Source organism: Columba livia, chromosome 26 (assembly GCF_036013475.1).
Source record: "Columba livia isolate bColLiv1 breed racing homer chromosome 26, bColLiv1.pat.W.v2, whole genome shotgun sequence".
Lineage (NCBI taxonomy): Eukaryota > Metazoa > Chordata > Aves > Columbiformes > Columbidae > Columba > Columba livia.
In genome coordinates, this window is record NC_088627.1 from 4759069 (window position 1) to 4778118 (window position 19050).

The 19050-nt window shown below is 49.2% G+C and overlaps 1 protein-coding gene across 1 annotated transcript in view; it reads left to right on the top strand.

The window, feature by feature from the left end:
• MAN1C1 (mannosidase alpha class 1C member 1) overlaps nucleotides 1–16512 on the top strand; it is a 63284-nt gene extending 46772 nt beyond the window's left edge. The window contains exons 6-13 of the mRNA XM_065041835.1: nucleotides 1262–1356; nucleotides 5466–5589; nucleotides 7524–7617; nucleotides 11523–11638; nucleotides 11822–12041; nucleotides 13409–13581; nucleotides 14371–14486; nucleotides 15578–16512. Coding sequence (XP_064897907.1) covers nucleotides 1262–1356; nucleotides 5466–5589; nucleotides 7524–7617; nucleotides 11523–11638; nucleotides 11822–12041; nucleotides 13409–13581; nucleotides 14371–14486; nucleotides 15578–15698 — 1059 coding nt within the window. The 3' untranslated portion in view covers nucleotides 15699–16512. The remainder of the gene's footprint in view (nucleotides 1–1261; nucleotides 1357–5465; nucleotides 5590–7523; nucleotides 7618–11522; nucleotides 11639–11821; nucleotides 12042–13408; nucleotides 13582–14370; nucleotides 14487–15577) is intronic.
• The last annotated feature ends 2538 nt before the right edge of the window (nucleotides 16513–19050 follow it).

Sequence of the window (19050 nt, forward strand, 5' to 3'; positions counted from 1 at the left end):
CGCCGCAGTGGGACGGGCTGGCTCAGCGTAGCGGCACCGTTAATCGTGGAGTCACAGGAGCAGCTCTGTCACTTCAATTGCATTTTAAATGAGTTCCAGGAATGACTTCTCTCTGTGATTTCCCTTCAGGGAAAACTCTCAAAGACTCAATACCCCGACTCAGGGCCTGGCTCAGTCACAACTTCAACGCGCTTCAGATCGACAGAGCAAAAAGAAGCCACGTTAAACCATAAACCTCCAGCAGTGACCTCTTGAAGTGCAGTCAGCAGCGATGCTCAGCAGCCAGGGCAGTGCCTGTCACATACCCAGTCAGTGTCACCAGCCTGAAAGGCAAAAATCAAGTCCCTGTCTCTTGCTTTCCCTTCTGAACCAAACCCCTGGCTCCTTGTGAGTGGATCAAAGGTCTGCAAAGCCCACAGGAGAGCTCAGATTTCCTCTGTGCTGTATTTTTAGAGCAATAAATTCCTGCTTTCTGAGAACTACTGTGAGAGCTTGGGCTGGTATAGGGAGGCTAGAGGTAAAAGGCTTGTGCTTTATCTCCTAAGTCACTTACAAGCTTCCCTTGATCAGGACTAATCTCTGGAGCAAAGATTAGTGTTTGTATCAGTTTGTCCCAAAATAATTGTGTATGGTAGCTTTGTGCCACGAGCCACCGCAAGCTATCGTTTGATTTGAAAGCCCAAAACTCAGGCGTTACAGATGGAAAAGGAGCAGCTTAGCCATGAAACCACGAACCCTTCCTGGAAAAGAGCTGCAAGTAAAAGATTGCTGGAAATCATGGGGGTTTTTTTCAACAGATGACACAAACTAGGCAGACCCATGTTGTATATCTAGCAATGCTCCATCCTAGAATGATTTCTTTTGGTTTTAATGCAGCCATTTCACCTCCCTGCATCCTCTGCCACCATGGGAAAAGGGAAGGATTTGTCCCCAAAGAGTGACCTGCGGATCAATTCAGACGACAGAAATGGGGTGTGCTCAGCTCTGGCTGCTCTCCCCCAGGCAGAGGGTTTTGCAGGGGACTGGGGCTGGTTTGATACATTCAGATAGATCCCAAAGTTCAGCGTGACTTTGGGTTCAGATCTGCCGTGCAGTGGAACGAGGGCAGCAGCTCACCCGAAATGGCAGATTCTTACAGCGCAGCGCTTTTCGTTTTCTATAACGGCGTGTTGGATTCGAAAAGCAGATCTGAAAGAATCCACTGTGACTAGTATTCACAAGAAGTCCATTAAATATTTATCCTCTCTTCTTCTTTTAACAGGTGTTCAAGAGTAAAGCTCTGGAACTTGGAGAGAAACTTTTGCCAGCTTTCAACACCCCCACTGGCATCCCACGTGGCGTCATAAATCTGGGCAGGCAAGACACCCGTCCTTACAAACATGTCATTCTCTTACTGTTTGTAAAAGACCAGGACTCAAGCAGGAACAGCAGCAGTTCCTCAGAGGTGCCCCCTCTAGTGCAGATTCTTCGAGGTCATTTATTTTGCCAACTCAAAACCCAAGAGGTGCCTTGGCAGAGATCGCAGGTGACTCAAGTTAAACCCAGCTGTGTTTTATTAATTTCTGGCCTAGCCGCAGTTTCTTCCTCTACCTTTTGGCAGGGCTCCCTGCTGCAATACTCTCATTTTCTTTGAAAGGTTATTTGTAGTCTGCACGTAGCACGCGGCACACTCTGTATTTTTGCAGCGCGCCCAACTAGATGTATGTGAATTTATCCAGGTTCCACGTTTGGAAAAAATGAGAAATGGAACCGGATGGGACTGGCTGATGGTTTTGCTGCTAGAAAGGGGGAATATACAGATCCTCTAGTTTTCTCGCTGCAGGCAGCGCTCAGGCACGGGTGTATCCTTCAGATAGAGCCGCGACATTTCGGGTCAGGTAGGTGCTGTTCGCAGGTTGGAGGGGAGCTCTGAGGCAGCCGGGTTAAATAACTGGCTGCAGGTCTCAGTGAACAGAGGCAGAGCTGGAGGCTCCCAGTCTCTCATTCTCACTACTAGACCAATAATGGCTCCCTGGCTCATTTTAATGCCTACAAACAAATCCCCCAGGGTGAAAGCTGCGTGGCGGCTGAAACAGAGATAGCAGGAAATGTGGGTTAACAAAAGCCTTTCATCCTCACCTCTTGCAAAACTCAGAGCAGCAGCCGTGAAAATCATTATTCATCTCTCAGCCCAAATCTCCCGTTTGGCTCGCGTCTCTGCGAAGTGCAAGACTTGCGAATGTTCGGCTCACGCGGATCCGTTGCTCAAATATCACTGTCACCCTTCAGTTGTCTCACCTGCGCGTGATGCTGGTGAAGATTTGAGCCACCACCACGACTTTAATTGTCTCTTTTTGCAGAGGAGACGTTCTGTTTCCTCGGCGGCTGAGGAAGACTCGGCACAGACTAACCTTTCACAGAAATGCCAACCCCTCCCCTGCCCTTTGTGAGACAATTGAAACAGACTGTGTCTGCCCAGACATTCCCAAAATGTTTTGCCGATGACCTTGACTAAGAGCAAAGAAAATCAAAATAACGCCGAGCCCACAATTCAGAACCTGTATTACTGGCTCCAGCTCTGGCTTTGGGGCCGTGAACTGCTGGGAGGGCTCGGAATATCAATTGATTTAGGAGCACGGATGAAGTGAGCTGAACCTGAAGTCTGACTACCGCAGGAACATGATGAACGGCCAAAGGCTGTGAACCCAAAGGGGAAGGGAGTTATTCAGCGTGGAAGTGGAGGCAGAGTGAGGCGGCGCTGTGAGAGCACGCTGACCCAGATGTTGGGGCCAAAGCAAAGCCCAGAAGAGTTTTTCAAGAAGGAATTCTCTCTCCGATTCTACTTTTGCAAGGGTGTGCTAATTCCAGAGAGCCCGCGTGTCTCAAAAGGAGAGTCTTGCAGCGTGTGTAGGCTTTTGCCGGTGGAAGCTTGGGAGAGTGGGTTAAGAATGCCATTCAGATATTTGAAACAAACGCTGGCTTTGAGTCAGTTCTGTGTATCCATTTTTGAGGCCACCGATACAAACGCACCCACCCTCCAGCTCTTCCCACAGCCAACGGGCTTTATCTCTTCCTGTCGCCTCACACCACCTTTTCCCGTGTCCCCTCCCGCTGCTGTGTGTCCCTGTCCCCTTCTGTTTCCACACAGGCACCGTATCACATCTCGCCCAGGCTTGTTTTCCATCCTGCTGGTCCAGCCACTGTGTTTGCCAGCTCCTGGAGTGCGTGGTCTTCTCGGGCTGCTGCTCTCTGCTCTCTGCTCTCTGCTCTCTGCTCTCTGCTCTCTGCTCTCTGCTCTCTGCTCTCAGCCTGCGTGTTGCGTTGTGATTTCTCTCCCAACACCTCCTGTTCCAGGTCCCTGGCCCCTGCCCTCCTTCACATCTCCCTAAACCCTCTGCATCTCCACGTTCATCCTCATCATCCCCGCCTGGTCTCTTGACTTCATATTGTTTTGCTGCTTTGGATCTGTGTGAGGGAGGGAGACGATAAAGCCATTTTCAGCCCTCAACGATGTTTAATAGAAGTCACACTTATCTGGGGGAATAAAGAGAGCTGAAGGCATTTTCTTTTGTCTTGAAGACCAAGGTCCTGTAAACAGTAGTTTCCTCTGAGATGTTATAAATCAGGGAAGCTGTGAAGCCCCAGTTTGCCCAGTCCAGAATGCTGAGGAAGTGTTTTCCTGCAGGGGGTCATTGCAGGCTGCTCTTTAACCCAGGGACACATTGCGGATGCACTCGTTTCCTCCACACCACCTCTCTTGGAGTATTCCTGTGGTTTGTGAGCAGGGTTCCCCCGCAGGCCATGCCTGGCTGTATATTTGGGGTGGATATTCCCAGGAAGGGTCGTGTTGGCCACTGTGACCCCACAAAGCCCCTGTCACAACAAACACAGCCCTGTTTGGTCACTCCCAAGCTCCTCATTTGAACGAGCTCAGGAGGCTGTTTGCGTTTGTGAGATCGTATTTGTTACAAGGTCCCTTCAGTGCAGTAAATAAAGAAAAAGTAATTGACTCTTTACAGGTATGAGAACACCGTGGGTGGGATTGTTTAACACACTCATCCCCGGGCCGGCTGCTGCCAGGTTCCGCAGATACATCTGATGCGATATTAACACCAACATCAACCCGCCTGCCTGCACTGGGGATTGCAGCCACAAACACTCCGTGTTACTGGGGTACCAGTTTTAGCTGCAAACTGTTTTCAAATGAGAAGCCGGTGCTGCAGCCTCCTGACAGTCCGCAGGGAAGGCCGACGTTTGGCAGTGACTGAGCAATTTGAAACAGCATGAACGTTTTGCTTATCTAATGGGTTTTTTTTTTGTCTGAAGGCAAAGCAGACAGCTCTGGACCTGAAATGGTTTTCTGTATATCACATGGAGGGGAAACTTCCCCCCCACCTCAGAAAGATCGTTAGTTTTTAGCCTCCTGTAAACAACAAAACCCATTTTCTTGTACCAGCCAAGCTTGCAGGCGCCATCTAGTGCCACCCCCATCACGGGAAACCTGCTACCTCATCTGTATTAACCCCAAAACACTTGTGAAGAGATGTAAAATCAAAGCCACGTCACTTCTGAGATGGTTCAGCCAAGTTCCCCCGAGCCAACACCTGCAGAGGCTGTTTTGGGACCAAGGCCTAAGGGTACAGGGGGTTTTCACGCCTGATTTTGGAGGGCATGGGGCTGTAATCTGGCAGTGGGATACAAGGAGGAATTGGTTGAATGTAAAAGCAAATCCAAGGGTGAGGCTGTCAGTGCTTGTTGCCCTCCTGTGTCCTTGCATTTGAGTTTTAACGGAGAAGCGATTCCCCCCTCATCCCCAGAATGGACTCGCTTTGCTCCAGTGCTGATTTCTCTCTTGGTGTGGACTTGACAGCATGAGAGGAGACAAACAGAACCTGAGAAAGGATCCCAGTCCATCAAAAGCAGAGGCAGAGGCACCTTGTACCACTGGCTTCTTCACACGGTGTTTGCCACCTCTGCGGCTCTGACACAGAACACGAGTTTAGCACCCGCGCGGTGTTTTCAGTCCAATTCGAGTGTGAGATCGTGTTGAAACAAGGTGCTTGGGGACCGTCTGGATTCTCCATAAAACAGCAGCCTTGTTGGACTTGTGGAACGTTTGGGATGCGAGAGTTCAGTCCAGGCTACCTAGAGACACGTTTTTATCCCAAAATACCTTGTGTGCGGCAGGTTGTCAGTGTTCTAGCCAAGTTCGCTTTAAGCTGATCTGTTTGGGAGGGATTACTCCCCCACAAAAGTTGCAGTTTCCCAGTATGTGTTTGCCTTGTCCTGCGTAAAACTGTTGCTCCATCCCACTAGAACTCCATGTGAGAGTCCTAAACATCTCTCTATAATGAGCTTTACATGGTCGGTGCTGGGAGCAGGTGTGCACCACATGCACTTAGCACAGGATCTGCACCGCGGTGCGGGGACCTGGGGCTTTGGCTGCGTTTTCCTGGCAATGAAAACTCCCTTTTCTCTCCTTGCAGCGGCATGAGCTGGAGTTGGGGTTGGGCATCCGCCGGCAGCAGCATCTTAGCGGAGTTTGGTACCTTGCACTTGGAATTCCTGCACCTCTCGGAGCTCTCTGGCAACCCGGTGTTTGCAGAAAAGGCAAGTACCAAGTACTTCCCAATGCCTTGTGAAATTGTAGCAAAAACCTCCTCAGACAAGGACACGGCCAAAATGAAACCGTCTGTTGGCTGCAGACTGCAAAGATAATTGTTAATTCTGATATCCTAATAGCAGTACCTTGTACTTGCAGACCTTTTTACTCTAAACAGGCATTAAATGTTACACTCCAGCCAGCAACATTTCTGCTGAGGTTCCTCGCGTAGGAAAGGCCTGACAGTTGACATATTGGATTCCTTTTGTGTAACTTGTAACTGAAAATCTATTAATATTATACATTACCTTGAGCTTTCTTTTTTCCACAAGTGATCTCGTAGTGCGTGTGAGAGCGACTTAATAAATACGCTGTTGGATACCAGCAAAGTCATTGGCTTTCGCTGCACGGCCCTGAGGAACCAGCTTTGAGGGAGACCAATAGTTCCAGTTAGAATCCAAACTGCCCCAAGAGCCCAGAGGAAATGGGGCCTGGCCAGTGGGGTGAAAACAGACAGAGGTTCTGGGATTGCCAAGAAACAGCTCAAAATTTGACTTTTCCAGGATATTTTCAGTGCAGGTCTGTCAGTTGTGAAACAAGAAGAGAATTTGTAGAGGAGATGGGAAGGAAGGAGCTGGGAGAGCACAGTGGAGACTGGGAGGGGGTGTTTGGGAAGCGATAAGGTGGGGTGAGCAGGAGGAATGTCACAGAGGGGCGAGCAGGAGAGAAGAGAAACCCAGGAAACTGTAGGGAAGATCCTGATGATTTGAAATAAAGGAGACAAGCTGAAGATTCCTGAGGACAGTGATAATGACTAATTGCTCGGAGGAACGTGAGAGCTGAGGAAAGACCAGTAAAGGCAACGGGTATGGAAAGAAAATGCCTGGGAAGGAAATGGAGGAGGTGGGGGGAGAGGCAAGCGCTGAAAACACCGGGGCAAGAAGACACACCGTTAAAAACTACACATGCATCAATATTCCAGGTTCAAACTGTGGCATTTTGAGCCAGGGTCAAGTCTCTGTCCCCAGCCTAAGATGTTTTTGCCTCCTAAGATTGCAGAGGGCTAAGGGCAGAACCTTCCACTGGCTGTGCGTGCACAGAACGTGTATCACGTTCATCCCAGCGCCCGCTGAGAGAGAAAATGTAGGATGATGTGGGCTCAAACAGCCCATCCTGTGGGAAATGACTTCAGAGGAACAGATCAACTCATTAACTTGCAGCTTGGGACTTGTGTGATTTTAGCAGGAATAAAGTCCATCTGTGTCTTTTATTCAAACATGTCATTAATATGCCACGCTCCTAAACTTCAGTAAATATTATGCAGCCTGACGACTTACTTGGAAGCGCTGAGTTAAGTCTGTAGCCAGCTTTTGGCGTACAAATTGTCTAATTTTATAAAAGCTTTAGAGTGTATTAGCTGCTCTGTAGTTTATAATAGAATAGTTATTCTGCATAGCATTTAACTTTGTCCCTATGGGAAAGGCCTGCGGACTTAATGGGGGTGAAACCAAGGGAGGTTTTGGAGAATAGGAATGGCTGTTGTGGCTTATTAAAGGAGCTGCGTGTTGTTGAAATTAAAGGCCCCAATTCATCATGTTAAGTGGTGAATTTAAGTGCTGTGTGAGTCACTCATCCCTGCCACTCCTTTCCCTTTGAATCATGGAAAAAATCACCCTCTGCTTCTCATACGTTCCCACCCAGATCCCAGATCCTCGGGATGGCTGCGGGGCCGCTGCCTGCTGGACCGGGGCCTTGCGGGGTTTCAGAATCATCTCTAAAACCTCACAGAGCTGGGGAGAGATTGTGCTGAGGAGTCCAGTTGATTCTCAGCATTCCAGGCTGCCGTGCTCGTTCAGGCAGGGATCAGCACCGACCAATTACACATTCTCAGCAACAGTGCAACAGCAGCAAAGTAACATCATTCTTGTCTCATCTCTCCTAGGTGATGAACATCCGCAAAGTCCTGAACAGAGTGGAGAAGCCGCAGGGCCTTTATCCCAACTTTCTGAGCCCGGTGACAGGGAACTGGGTGCAGCGTAGGTATTGCTCTCTGTTCACGCTCCTGCCTGGAGCATTTCGGCCTTTCCATTATTCTTTAGGAAGCAATAGCAACTGTCAGAGCAGCAAGGCAAGGAATTGTCTTGTCAGGCAGCCTGTTATACATGTGATTAGATAATGCAACCCCATTTGTAAGATGCAATATAGTAATTGTACACTTATTCCATCAGCCTTGTTTCCAGCCGAGTGTTTCACCTTCAGAGAGAATTAGGGGCCTCTCTTGCACAGGGGAGGATGGTGGTACATGGTTCATCACACAGATATTAGAAATCAGCACATCTCTTTGAGACCTCATCCTGCAGTCACCACATAGCCCGCAGACCTGCTCGGGAATTGCACATGAAGGCTGCGAGCAGGAGCACGGTGAGATTCACTGCTGAGCGTGCTGCAGCAAGTAGGGAACCGCCTGGAGCAGCCTCAGATCTCCCAAGGATCCAGGGATCCCTTCTCTTGTGTGTCTTTGTGTACCCATCACCATGTCTATTGTAATTTTGTGCAGGAAGGGTGAGACAATTACAAGTTCTTTTCTCTTGTTGGGAACCCAGTGCCGATGACATGGGCACTAATAGATGGGTCCTCCTGCCCCTCTGCTCTGCCCTGGGGAGACCACACCTGGAATATTGTGTCCAGTTGTGGCCCCTCAGTTCCAGCAGGACAGGGAACTGCTGCAGAGAGTCCAGCGCAGCCACCAAGATGCTGAAGGGAGTGGAGCATCTCCCGTGTGAGGAAAGGCTGAGGGAGCTGGGGCTCTGGAGCTGGACAAGAGGACACTGAGGGGGGACTCATTCCTGGGGATCAATATGGAAAGGGGGAGTGTCAGGAGGATGGAGCCAGGCTCTTCTGGTGACAACCAGTGACAGGACAAGGGGCAATGGGTGCAAACTGGAGCACAGGAGGTTCCACTTGAATATGAGAAGGAACTTGTTGGGGTGAGGGTGGCAGAGCCTGGCCCAGGCTGCCCAGGGGGGTTGTGGAGTCTCCTTCTGTGCAGACATTCCAACCCGCCTGGACACCTTCCTGTGTAACCTCATCTGGGTGTTCCTGCTCCATGGGGGGATTGCACTGGATGGGCTTTCCAGGTCCCTTCCAATCCCTGACATTGTGGGATTCTGTGACTGCTCTGCCATGAAAGAGGAGCAATAACCAGCAAGGGGCTTGAAAAGAGCAATATCAGAAGCAGTGTACCCAGAGACAGATTATTTACTTTCCTGCTTTACGCACACAGCCCCTTCCTTACCCAGAGAAGAGACCATACCCCTGGTTTTGTGCCCCCAAAGGGCCCTTGGTAGGAACATGAGAGGCTCCTGCCGCAGCTGTGCCGTCACCTTTCCTCTCTGTTAAGGATTTGCTTGTTATGGCGAGGGAGGGCTCCTGCTTCTCATGTTTCTCTGTTAAATGACAGAAAAGTCTCGTCTTGCAGAAGCTGTTTTTAACCTGTCAGTGGATTGCACTTACATTATTCAAGCAGTTTTCTTTTGCGTCATTGCATTACCTGGTGTCCCCAGGTCTCGTTGCACTGTTTGCTCTGTTAGATCGCTCCAGACCTTTCTAATTACCGTGTTAATAGCTCTGATTGTAACTGACAGGCAGGTGCATGGCTGCCCTTATCTGTGACAGTGAGAGCTCTAGCTGGGAGCGATCCCCAGCCTTTAACTGCTACATCAGCACCTCCCACGGTAAGTAACTTGGCTTGAAAGGTGTCCTGGATGGTCACAGTTGTCCTGTTAAACCAGACCTGTCCTTTGGTGCCACGAGAAAAGAAAATAGGCTTCTGTGTTTGTCCCATTAATTGATCTTCAAAGTTATCCAATCTCTTTGTAAGCAGTTCAGCTTCCCCTCCGCATTTGTCTCTGCAGAGCTGTTGCAATATGTTGCACTTGAAAAATTAATCTCCCATCCCCAACCGCACCCCTGAGATGCCATTTTCTTTACATTATTCCCAGCTGGCGGCCACGCTGCACATTTTACCAGACACAAGCAGTAATTCTGCCTCTTCATTGGTGCTGAGAGGAGAAGAAGTGACTGTCTGTTGCCATAACCGGTCTTTAGCAAACTGAAGAGCCGTGCTCTTAATTTGGATGGTTAAAATACTCACTATTCATCTCTTCTGCCACTAATTTAATTCTATTTATGTCTGCAAATTTTACTTTGTTGTACTGACCTGCTCCCGCCCCTCGCTGACATATGGAGAGGCCTGTTGCTGGTTCTTGGAGCTTATTAAAGCAGCCTCTGATTACTCGTTCTGGGATAGGCTGATTTGTGCAGAAGGACTAGAGATCACCTCTCTCCTCGACTTCCATGCCATAATTGTGGTTTAAATCCATATTCCAGTGCAGGAAAACAGCTGCTCAGCCTCTTCTGGTGAGGAGCGAGGACCGAAGGCAGGAGATGCTCCCTCTGCCTGCCAGGCTCTCATTTTCTCTTGTCATTAAAGCTCTGTGCGGGAAGCTGTTTTTCTTGGAATTGCTGTGATTTTCTTGAAAGGTGTATCTGACCCGGCTGAGCGAGCAGATCTTCTGAAGGGAGCGGCAGTGCTGCACCTCCGAGTGCGGGTTTTCTACCTTTAGAAAATTAAAGCGCGATCCCCCGCTGAAACAAGAGATTTGTTTATGCAAAGTGCCTAGGAGGCAAGTGCTGGCAAAGCTGATGCCATATGGAAAGCAATTATGTACCAGAGCTCCTGCTTTGGTGATTTTATGAATGACACACTTAGGATCACAGAGCTTCTCTTTAAAGACAGGCTGTGCAGACGCTGTTTGCAAATAGTCTGTCCTCTTTATGCTCTTTTTTCTGAATTCATGCGTCTAATCTCATTGTTTTGCTGTGGATTATTCCATGGATCATCGGACACAATGTAGCACGGATATTTACTCTCCGCGTCAGGAAAATGCGTGGCCGTTGATCTCTTCTGTTGGTAGGATTTAGCATTTAGAATAAGCCTCAGGATTTTATGTATGTACAGTGAAAAGGAAAACAAAAATCCGAACAGCCAACTCCAAACCCCTGATATATCTGCTTACATTGAAAATGAGGACGCGTGCAGACACCGAGGTGGACACTTAATTAACAGGGATGGTTCAGTCCGTGGTAGGTAATTTGTCTTGCTCTTTTAAAACAGGGAGTGAGTACTTGGTTTCTTTAATGCTGCTTTTCCCCCCGTGGTAGAGTTAAAAGCTCTAAATCCATCCCGCAGTTCCCTCCAGGCAGAAACCTGCAGCTGTCATGCCCATTTCACAGTGCAATTCTTCAGCATCCTCCTCTCCAGTAAGGTCAGAGCGTTGTGTACTCTGAACAGATAGCCTTGAAAAGCCGATTTCTGCAGAAGAAACTATTCAGCGCACATCCTTGTACCTGACTTTATCATTTGAAGACGCCGACAACCCCAGCGCTCCCCAGGGCGCAGAGTCCCACCGTGAGCCAGGAATACAAATGGCAGGACCAGGGTCGCTCCAGCGGCCCCTTGCTGGCAGTTCTGTGCGATCCACCGTGTTCTCCCTTCCCGAGACAGGGAGGCAGCACCCACAGGCCTCGTGTAGGTCAAGATCTGTCGATACCCGCTTTTGATTTGTGAGGCCAGGATTTGCGATGATTGCTTCATAAACAGGAAGCATCTTCAGGTTGCAGTGTAAATAACTCTTGCAAAATAAGAGCTCGGAATGGTTTTGGTAAGGGATACTAATGCTTTGGAAAATGACAGAACGTTTTGCTTCTGATTGCACTTTCCGCCTTTCTTCCTTTTTGAAAAAGAAATGCTGCAAGCTCTCCCTGAGAAACTGCAGAGGGAGGAGAGAGAACAAGGGCATTAAATAGGACATTGTTGTTTGCTCTTTGTAAAGCAACTATGTCGTGAACCTGAAGTTCTTTTCTGGCTTTCCCACTACAGACCATGTCTCCATCGGGGGGCTTGGGGACAGCTTTTATGAATATCTCATCAAATCCTGGCTGATGTCAGACAAGAAAGACTCTGAAGCTAAAAAGATGTACGACGATGCACTAGAGGTAAGGAGCAGGTTGCTGCTCTGTATTTTTTATGGGGAACATGTTCATCAGAATGGTTCAGGCAAAAGCGTCTTAGATCTTTGGGATTCCTTGGCATTCGCTCCTGTGCACTAAAATACTTAGCAAGTAAGTTGTACTAACTGCCCGCTAAGTATCTCAAAACGCTGATTTTCATCCCTTTAGGCGATAGAAAAGCATTTGGTCAAAAAGTCGGCTGGAGGATTGACCTACATTGCCGAATGGAGGGGCGGCATCTTGGACCACAAAATGGGCCACTTGGCTTGTTTCTCCGGGGGCATGATTGCACTGGGAGCTGAGCACGCCAGGGAAGAGAGAAAGCAACATTACGTGGATCTGGCTGCAGAAATAACGAACACTTGTCACGAGTCTTACGAACGCTCAGGTAGACCTGGGGTACATTAGAAGGGGGGTGGTCAGTAGGTCAGAGAGGTTCTCCTGCCCCTCTGCTCTGCCCTGGGGAGACCACACCTGGAATCTTGTGTCCAGTTGTGGCCCCTCAGTTCCAGCAGGACAGGGAACTGCTGGAGAGAGTCCAGCGCAGCCACCAAGATGCTGGAGGGAGTGGAGCATCTCCCGTGTGAGGAAAGGCTGAGGGAGCTGGGGCTCTGGAGCTGGACAAGAGGAGACTGAGGGGGGACTCATTCCTGGGGATCAATATGGAAAGGGGGAGTGTCAGGAGGATGGAGCCAGGCTCTTCTGGTGACAACCAGCGACAGGACAAGGGGCAATGGGTGCAAACTGGAACACAGGAGGTTCCACTTAAAGATGAGAAGCAACTTGTTGGGGTGAGGGTGGCAGAGCCTGGCCCAGGCTGCCCAGGGGGTTGTGGAGTCTCCTTCTCTGCAGACATTCCAACCCGCCTGGACACCTTCCTGTGTAACCTCATCTGGGTGTTCCTGCTCCATGGGGGGATTGCACTGGGTGAGCTTTCCAGGGCCCTTCCAACCCCTGACATTCTGTGAAACCTGTGGGCTGCCTAGAAGATGTTAGTACAGGGTAGCCCACAGCCTCGGGAGACTCGGCTTTTGCATGGTGGAGGTTTGTGGTGGGTATTTTGTGCTTCAGCAGCATCTGCATCCCTGTGCATGAGAACCCTTCCCCATCAGTCTGAGGTCTCCTTTCCGAAGAGGCTGCTAGTGGAGCAGAAGGAAAGGCAGGAGACACAATTGCGGGTCCCAGGTACCGCTTCTTGCAGCCTCCCTGCTGCAGTGCTGGCGAAATGGCTCAGTCGGGTGGACTGATAATTGTGGAACAAGCCCCCTGCCTGGGATCAGCGTGCCGGGATCTCTGTGATGGCAGAGTTGGCTGGATTGTCCTTTGAATTTCCCTTTGAGGCTTTAGGACAGGATCTGCCTCTCTGTTCTTTCTCTGATGGGTTCTGAGTTTGTCTTCAGTGACAAACTACTCGCAGCGCAATTCCTAGGAGCAAATACCAGCACAAGTGCCAGGACATGAGGGAGATTTGTACCTGCCCTCTCGGTGCTCAAATATGCTCCAAGTATGTGGTTTATCAGTTGTATCCACCCTCAGAAATGCTTTATCCCCACCTAGACAGTACCCAGAGGTACCACACCGTGGGCACAGCTCCGTGGAGCTGCCCCGATCGTGACACCAGCTGTGAGGTTGATCTGATCCCGATCTGCTCATCTGAGCTCACTCAAGCCTTGGTTAAATATCTGCAGCCTGAGCAGCAGCAAAATACCCGGGTCGTCTCTTCACTTACTTTCTTCTCCAACTGATTTTGTCTAGATACCAAACTTGGCCCTGAAGCCTTTCGGTTTGATGCTGGAACTGAAGCCATGGCAACCAGACTCAGCGAGCGCTACTACATCCTACGCCCAGAAGTGGTAGAAAGCTACATGTACATGTGGCGGCTGACACACGATCCCAAGTACAGGCAGTGGGGCTGGGAGGTTGTGAAGGTATGGCTGGAACACTCGCAGTTATAACTCTTACAGGCTATTGGATTCTTAGAAAAATCTTTCTTTGGTCAATAAAAAGAGCAGAAATTATTTAAATTGTGCTAGACACTAAGACACGTGAGCAATGAGGCAGGAATACACAGAATAGCTCAATTCAGTGTGGCGTCTCTGTTGATCGTTGTGAATGTTTTCTTGTCCCTTTTGGGCTACGCTAAAATCAATCGGTCAATCAAAAGAGGGGAGGTTTGCGGAGAGGAGCGTTGCAGACAGTGAAACTGCTGCTAACGAACAGCCCTCTGCAAAAAGGACTCGGCCTTTATTTGAAACATCTGGACGGCCCAGAGCCACCAATTTGTAGTTGACCAGGGCAAATCAGCAAACCTGCCTTTGCCCTTTGTCTTCTTGCCACAAACACCCCCAGCCACAAATCCCTCAGCTCTTTCCAGCTCATGCAGTCGCCCGTTGGCTGCTGCCCTCCCAGTATCAAACCCGTCATTTGTCTCCTGCCCTGGAAAAGACGCTCTGCAAGCAGCTAGAGGTGCCGCTTGAGATCTGGTTTTGCTGTGTGTGCAACGTCAAGGTCAATTAATCAACTAACTTGGGCGGTTTGTGCTTCTCTTGCTATTTCATTAGGACTAGCTTTATTTCTGGAGTAATCACCACGCTCTTCAGTGAGAGACTATAAACCTGGAATTTGATTTGTAAAGCTGACTCGTAATGCAATTGATGATGATTAATGAGTTATTTCCATGTGATTACGTGTTACTGAGATTTCTTTTCTTTTCTCAGGCCCTGGAAAAACACTGTAGAGTAGAAGCTGGTTTTTCCGGCATCCGAGATGTTTACACCACAACCCCAACCCATGACAACATGCAACAGAGTTTTTTCCTCGCAGAGACTCTGAAGTAAGTCTGGTATCACAGGGGCCTTTCACAGTAGTGTAATTCCCATAGCATCAACACTCCTGTCTGCTTAATAAGTCTCTAATAATAAGGAAGATTCTTATCCTGTGTGGGGGAAACTGGACAGAGCTACGGGTGCTGCAAAGCTTTGGTGGTCTGCTGTAGAACCACTGCTGTCTTTGGCATTCTTGAGGTTTCTGTTCATGTGCTGGATTTTTGAAGTCTTTTAAGACTCTTCCTGTGATCTGGGCCGAGAGAGGTTCTCCTGCCCCTCTGCTCTGCCCTGGGGAGACCACACCTGGAATATTGTGTCCAGCTGTGGCCCCTCAGTTCCAGCAGGACAGGGAACTGCTGGAGAGAGTCCAGCGCAGCCACCAAGATGCTGGAGGGAGTGGAGCATCTCCCGTGTGAGGAAAGGCTGAGGGAGCTGGGGCTCTGGAGCTGGACAAGAGGAGACTGAGGGGGGACTCATTCCTGGGGATCAATATGGAAAGGGGGAGTGTCAGGAGGATGGAGCCAGGCTCTTCTGGTGACAACCAGTGACAGGACAAGGGGCAATGGGTGCAAACTGGAACACAGGAGGTTCCACTTAAATATGAGAAGGAACTTGTTTGGGGTGAGGGTGGCAGAGCCTGGCCCAGGCTGCCCAGGGGGGTTGTGGAGTCTCCTTCTGTGCAGACATTCCAACCCGCCTGGACACCTTCCTGTGTAACCTCATCTGGGTGTTCCTGCTCCATGGGGGATTGCACTGGGTGAGGTTTCCAGGGCCCTTCAACCCCTCACATTCTGGGACTCTGTGATCTAGAGCTGCTCTAAGCGGGAGGCTCCAACTGCTGAGCTCTGCTGGATTTAGCTCCAATGGTTTCAGAGACAGCTCTCTCCTCCGCCAGGTTCATGCCCTGCACACACAGGACACATGACTATGGCCTGAATTCGCAGATCTCCCTTCGTTAGTAGCACGAGCTAAAATATTTGTGAGGTGGCTGAGCCACATCCCCATCCCGCGCTTGCTTGTGCGTGCTTAGACCCCCGCTTGAGTGTCTTTAATCTCCCTTTGTGTCCACCCTCTCGCCACCCTCCCCTTCTGGCTCCAGGTACCTCTATCTTCTGTTCTGTGAAGATGACGTGCTGTCCCTGGACGACTGGGTGTTCAACACAGAGGCTCATCCCCTGCCAATCAACCACACGGACTTTAAAGCGAGTGTGCAGCAGTGAGGCCGCTGCCCGGCGCCTGCTGCTGCAGCGTCGGCGGCTTTCCTGCATTTCCTTTCCATTAAAGGAATTCGCGTTGTTCCTAAAATGGTATTTTTGGGGCACTAGTCCAATTCCGGACAGTATTATATTGAGGAGATGAAACCGTGACATAAGCACCTTCTTTTCCTCTGTGAGGAGCTTTATTAGCCTGATAATGAGATGATTATTCTGGGCCATATTGTACACAGTTCATAGACATTCCTTTATACAGAGAATTTATATGAAATCCACTGACTTTGCTTTATAGTGGCCAAAGGACTGGAAGTTTGCCATAAAATAGACTTTACACACACACACACACATCCTCCTTTTGTTTTTCTGTTTCATTTTTGCCTTTTTTATACTCTTGGATTCATCACCTTTCTAATGAACAGGGTGAGGGTGAGCTGCACTGGCACAGGCTGCCCAGGGAGGCTGTGGAGGCTCCATCCTTGGAGATACACATTCAAAAGCCACGCGGGCCCGGTCCTGGGCCACTGGCTCTGCTTGGGTTGGACCAGATGATCTCCAGAGGTCCCCGCCACCCTCAACCATTCTGCGGGGTCAAAATTGTAACTCAATCCAACCCGTCTGCAACGAATTCTGGATGCTGATGTATTTTTATATACTTTTTCTGTGCTCTTAAAACACACGTCACATCCCATTTAACTTTCCTTTACCGCTTTTGTGTTTTTCTACTTTGATTTGGAACTAAATGTTATGAGTCACTTGTAATAATTTCACTGCTGTAATAGTCAAATCTGTGAAACAGAATAAAAGTCTTGTAAAATAAAAAGCATGTTTGGGTTGATCCTCTGTAAAGCCATCTGTCACAGACCTGTTACATCACGCTTGGAATAAGTAGGTGACAATACTGGTTGATTTCAAGACTATTTCACAATAGATCTTGATTTCCAGCGTAATCTAGCCAGTGTATGGACAGCAATTCCCATCTGCGCCAGCTCCCTTCAGTTGTTTGTTCACCATCTGATACGGGTTAGCAGAAATGCTACTAAATGTCTTATTTTTCTAGCAAAAAGATAAATAATCTGCAGCCAAGCTTGCTCTTCAGTATACATTGTTTCTGGAAGGAAATAACAAGAAAAATAAAGCATCGAGGGCCCGGCAGTCGTGAGTACCCGCTCCATGGATTGTGCTGGGCTGGGTCTGGGATCAGGATCCTTTCTCCCCTTCCTCTGTGTGATGGAACTTTGTGTTCGTTCTTGTGACATCCTCTTGATAACTGGTTCATTGTGGCAGAATGCAACCCCCCCTCTCTCCAATATGGAAGGAGTAGACACATCTCTCCCTCTCTGCTGCTTGAGGCTGACAGCTGCTTTTGTTTGGCCCCAGAGCCCCTGGCCAGGGCCGTTAATAGAGAGGAGAAGGTGCCAGGGAGCCGCTGGGCACCCACAGCCAGTGTGGGGATGTTTGGAGGCTTCAGGGGCACCCACAGCCAGTGTGGGGGTGCAGAGAAGCTTCTGGAATGCCCACAGTCAGATCTGATCAGGCTATAAAAACGGGATTCTCGCCGAGACTCTGCCCCTTGTGCGGATCTCTTGGAGTTACGAGCTGAGCCGCTGCTGTCAGGAGCCACTGCCCGCAGCCCCGGGATGGAGACTCCGCTTGCCTTGCCACCACGTGTGTGAGTAAATCAACCCTCGCAGGATTGCGAGTGTATCTACTTTCTATGCACATTTGCACGCACACTTCCCGTGCTCAATACAAGCACATGTATAAATCATTTCCTCGCATAATCGTGGGTGTATTTTCCTCTCGTGCTTCCACATAAGCACGCGTAATATTCCGTGTACATTTGCACGTGTATTTCTCCTCACAGGATTGCAAGCGTATTATAAATTTACCCTCGCAGGATTGCCAGTGTGCACTTTCCGTACTCAATACGAGCACGTGTATCCCTTTAAAACAATCCCACACTGTGTTCAGGCCAGTGTGGACTCTTCCCGGACTCAGGGACGGCTCTGGTGTTGTTTTGGTAAAGCCACATGCATGCACACTGTGGACCTCCTGTTGTATTAGTTGCTGCCCCTTGATAATTTACCTCAGCTGATATCCAAACCTGCATTCAAGTCACTTTTGGAGTGCTAAAACCCTGTTTCTCACCGGTTTAATACAAGTTGGTTTGGACCCTGTTGTCTCTTAAACTAACCCCAGGGTGCCTCCATGGCATTCATTCAGCTACTTGGGAAGATAAAGCTGCTTTGAGCAAGTTGTGAAAACAAAAAAATATATGTGTTTCTGAATTCATGCCTTTCTAATTCCCCAAGAGAAAGAAGGTAGCCAGCTGGGGACTTAGTGTTATCCTGGGGATAAAGATACTGGCTGGTAAGCTTGGCCTGGGGGAACGGTTATTGGGAAATAAACATCTCGGGAGTGAGCTGCGTTATCCCAGAGATTTGGACACTGGGAAGCTGGTTTAGCTTGGAAGATTTTTATAACGGATTAAGGGAATTCCATAAATAACAATGTTCTGCTCTTCGAGGAACTCAAAACACTTTGCCTGGCAAAATGCAAACCCCCCAAATAAATAGCATGGTTCTAGTTTCTTTAGAAATAGATCCTTGGTGTTACATTAAAGCTCTGCTCTTGTTTTCTCTTCCAGACAAGTGAGCAAGAAGGGTATTAGTAAAGTCACATATACTTCTAGAGGAGAGCTGCCGCTTTCCTGCAGGTCAGTGGCTGCAACACAAACTGGGAGGTGTTTAGTTGCCTGGTGTCATGTAAATGACACCATAATGTACAATGTAAAGCTCATTGTAAGTTGGTCTTGTGGAGTTCAGCACCACTCTGGATGAAAGCTGCTTCTTGCAAACAGCCATGCTTGAAAATCTCCGTTCCTGCAGACCGCAGTTCTGCAAATCCTGCAACTCCGGCTGCGCTCGGATACCCACGATCCAGTCCCCGAGGCCAGGGCATTAATCACTCGTTAAGCGTGCGTGTCTTTAGCAGGAGCGCAGCTTTGTTCCAAGGACCAGCTCCGTTCCAAGGCCTGGCCCTGATCCACCGCTGGGATTTCTGTGTCCTGCGGCAATGCAGGTAACAAACGTTTGTCCTGTTGGCGTCTTGAAATCTTCTGCTCTTTCCTCGCTCCCCTGCGCACCCTGAGCCGTGGCTGCTGCCCGAGCGGAGCCCTCGGCTCGGGGAGCTCCGGGATTCCACCTTTGCTCTTCTCCCACCCCTGTAGTTCCTGCTCGCTGGGGTTTCTTCCACTTGTCCAGATGGGAACCCCTTTGTTTTCATACTCTGAGTACATAAATAAATGGGGTGTTACATTTGCACCAGAGGTTTGGGTTTAAATGCCTAATGGAAGGTG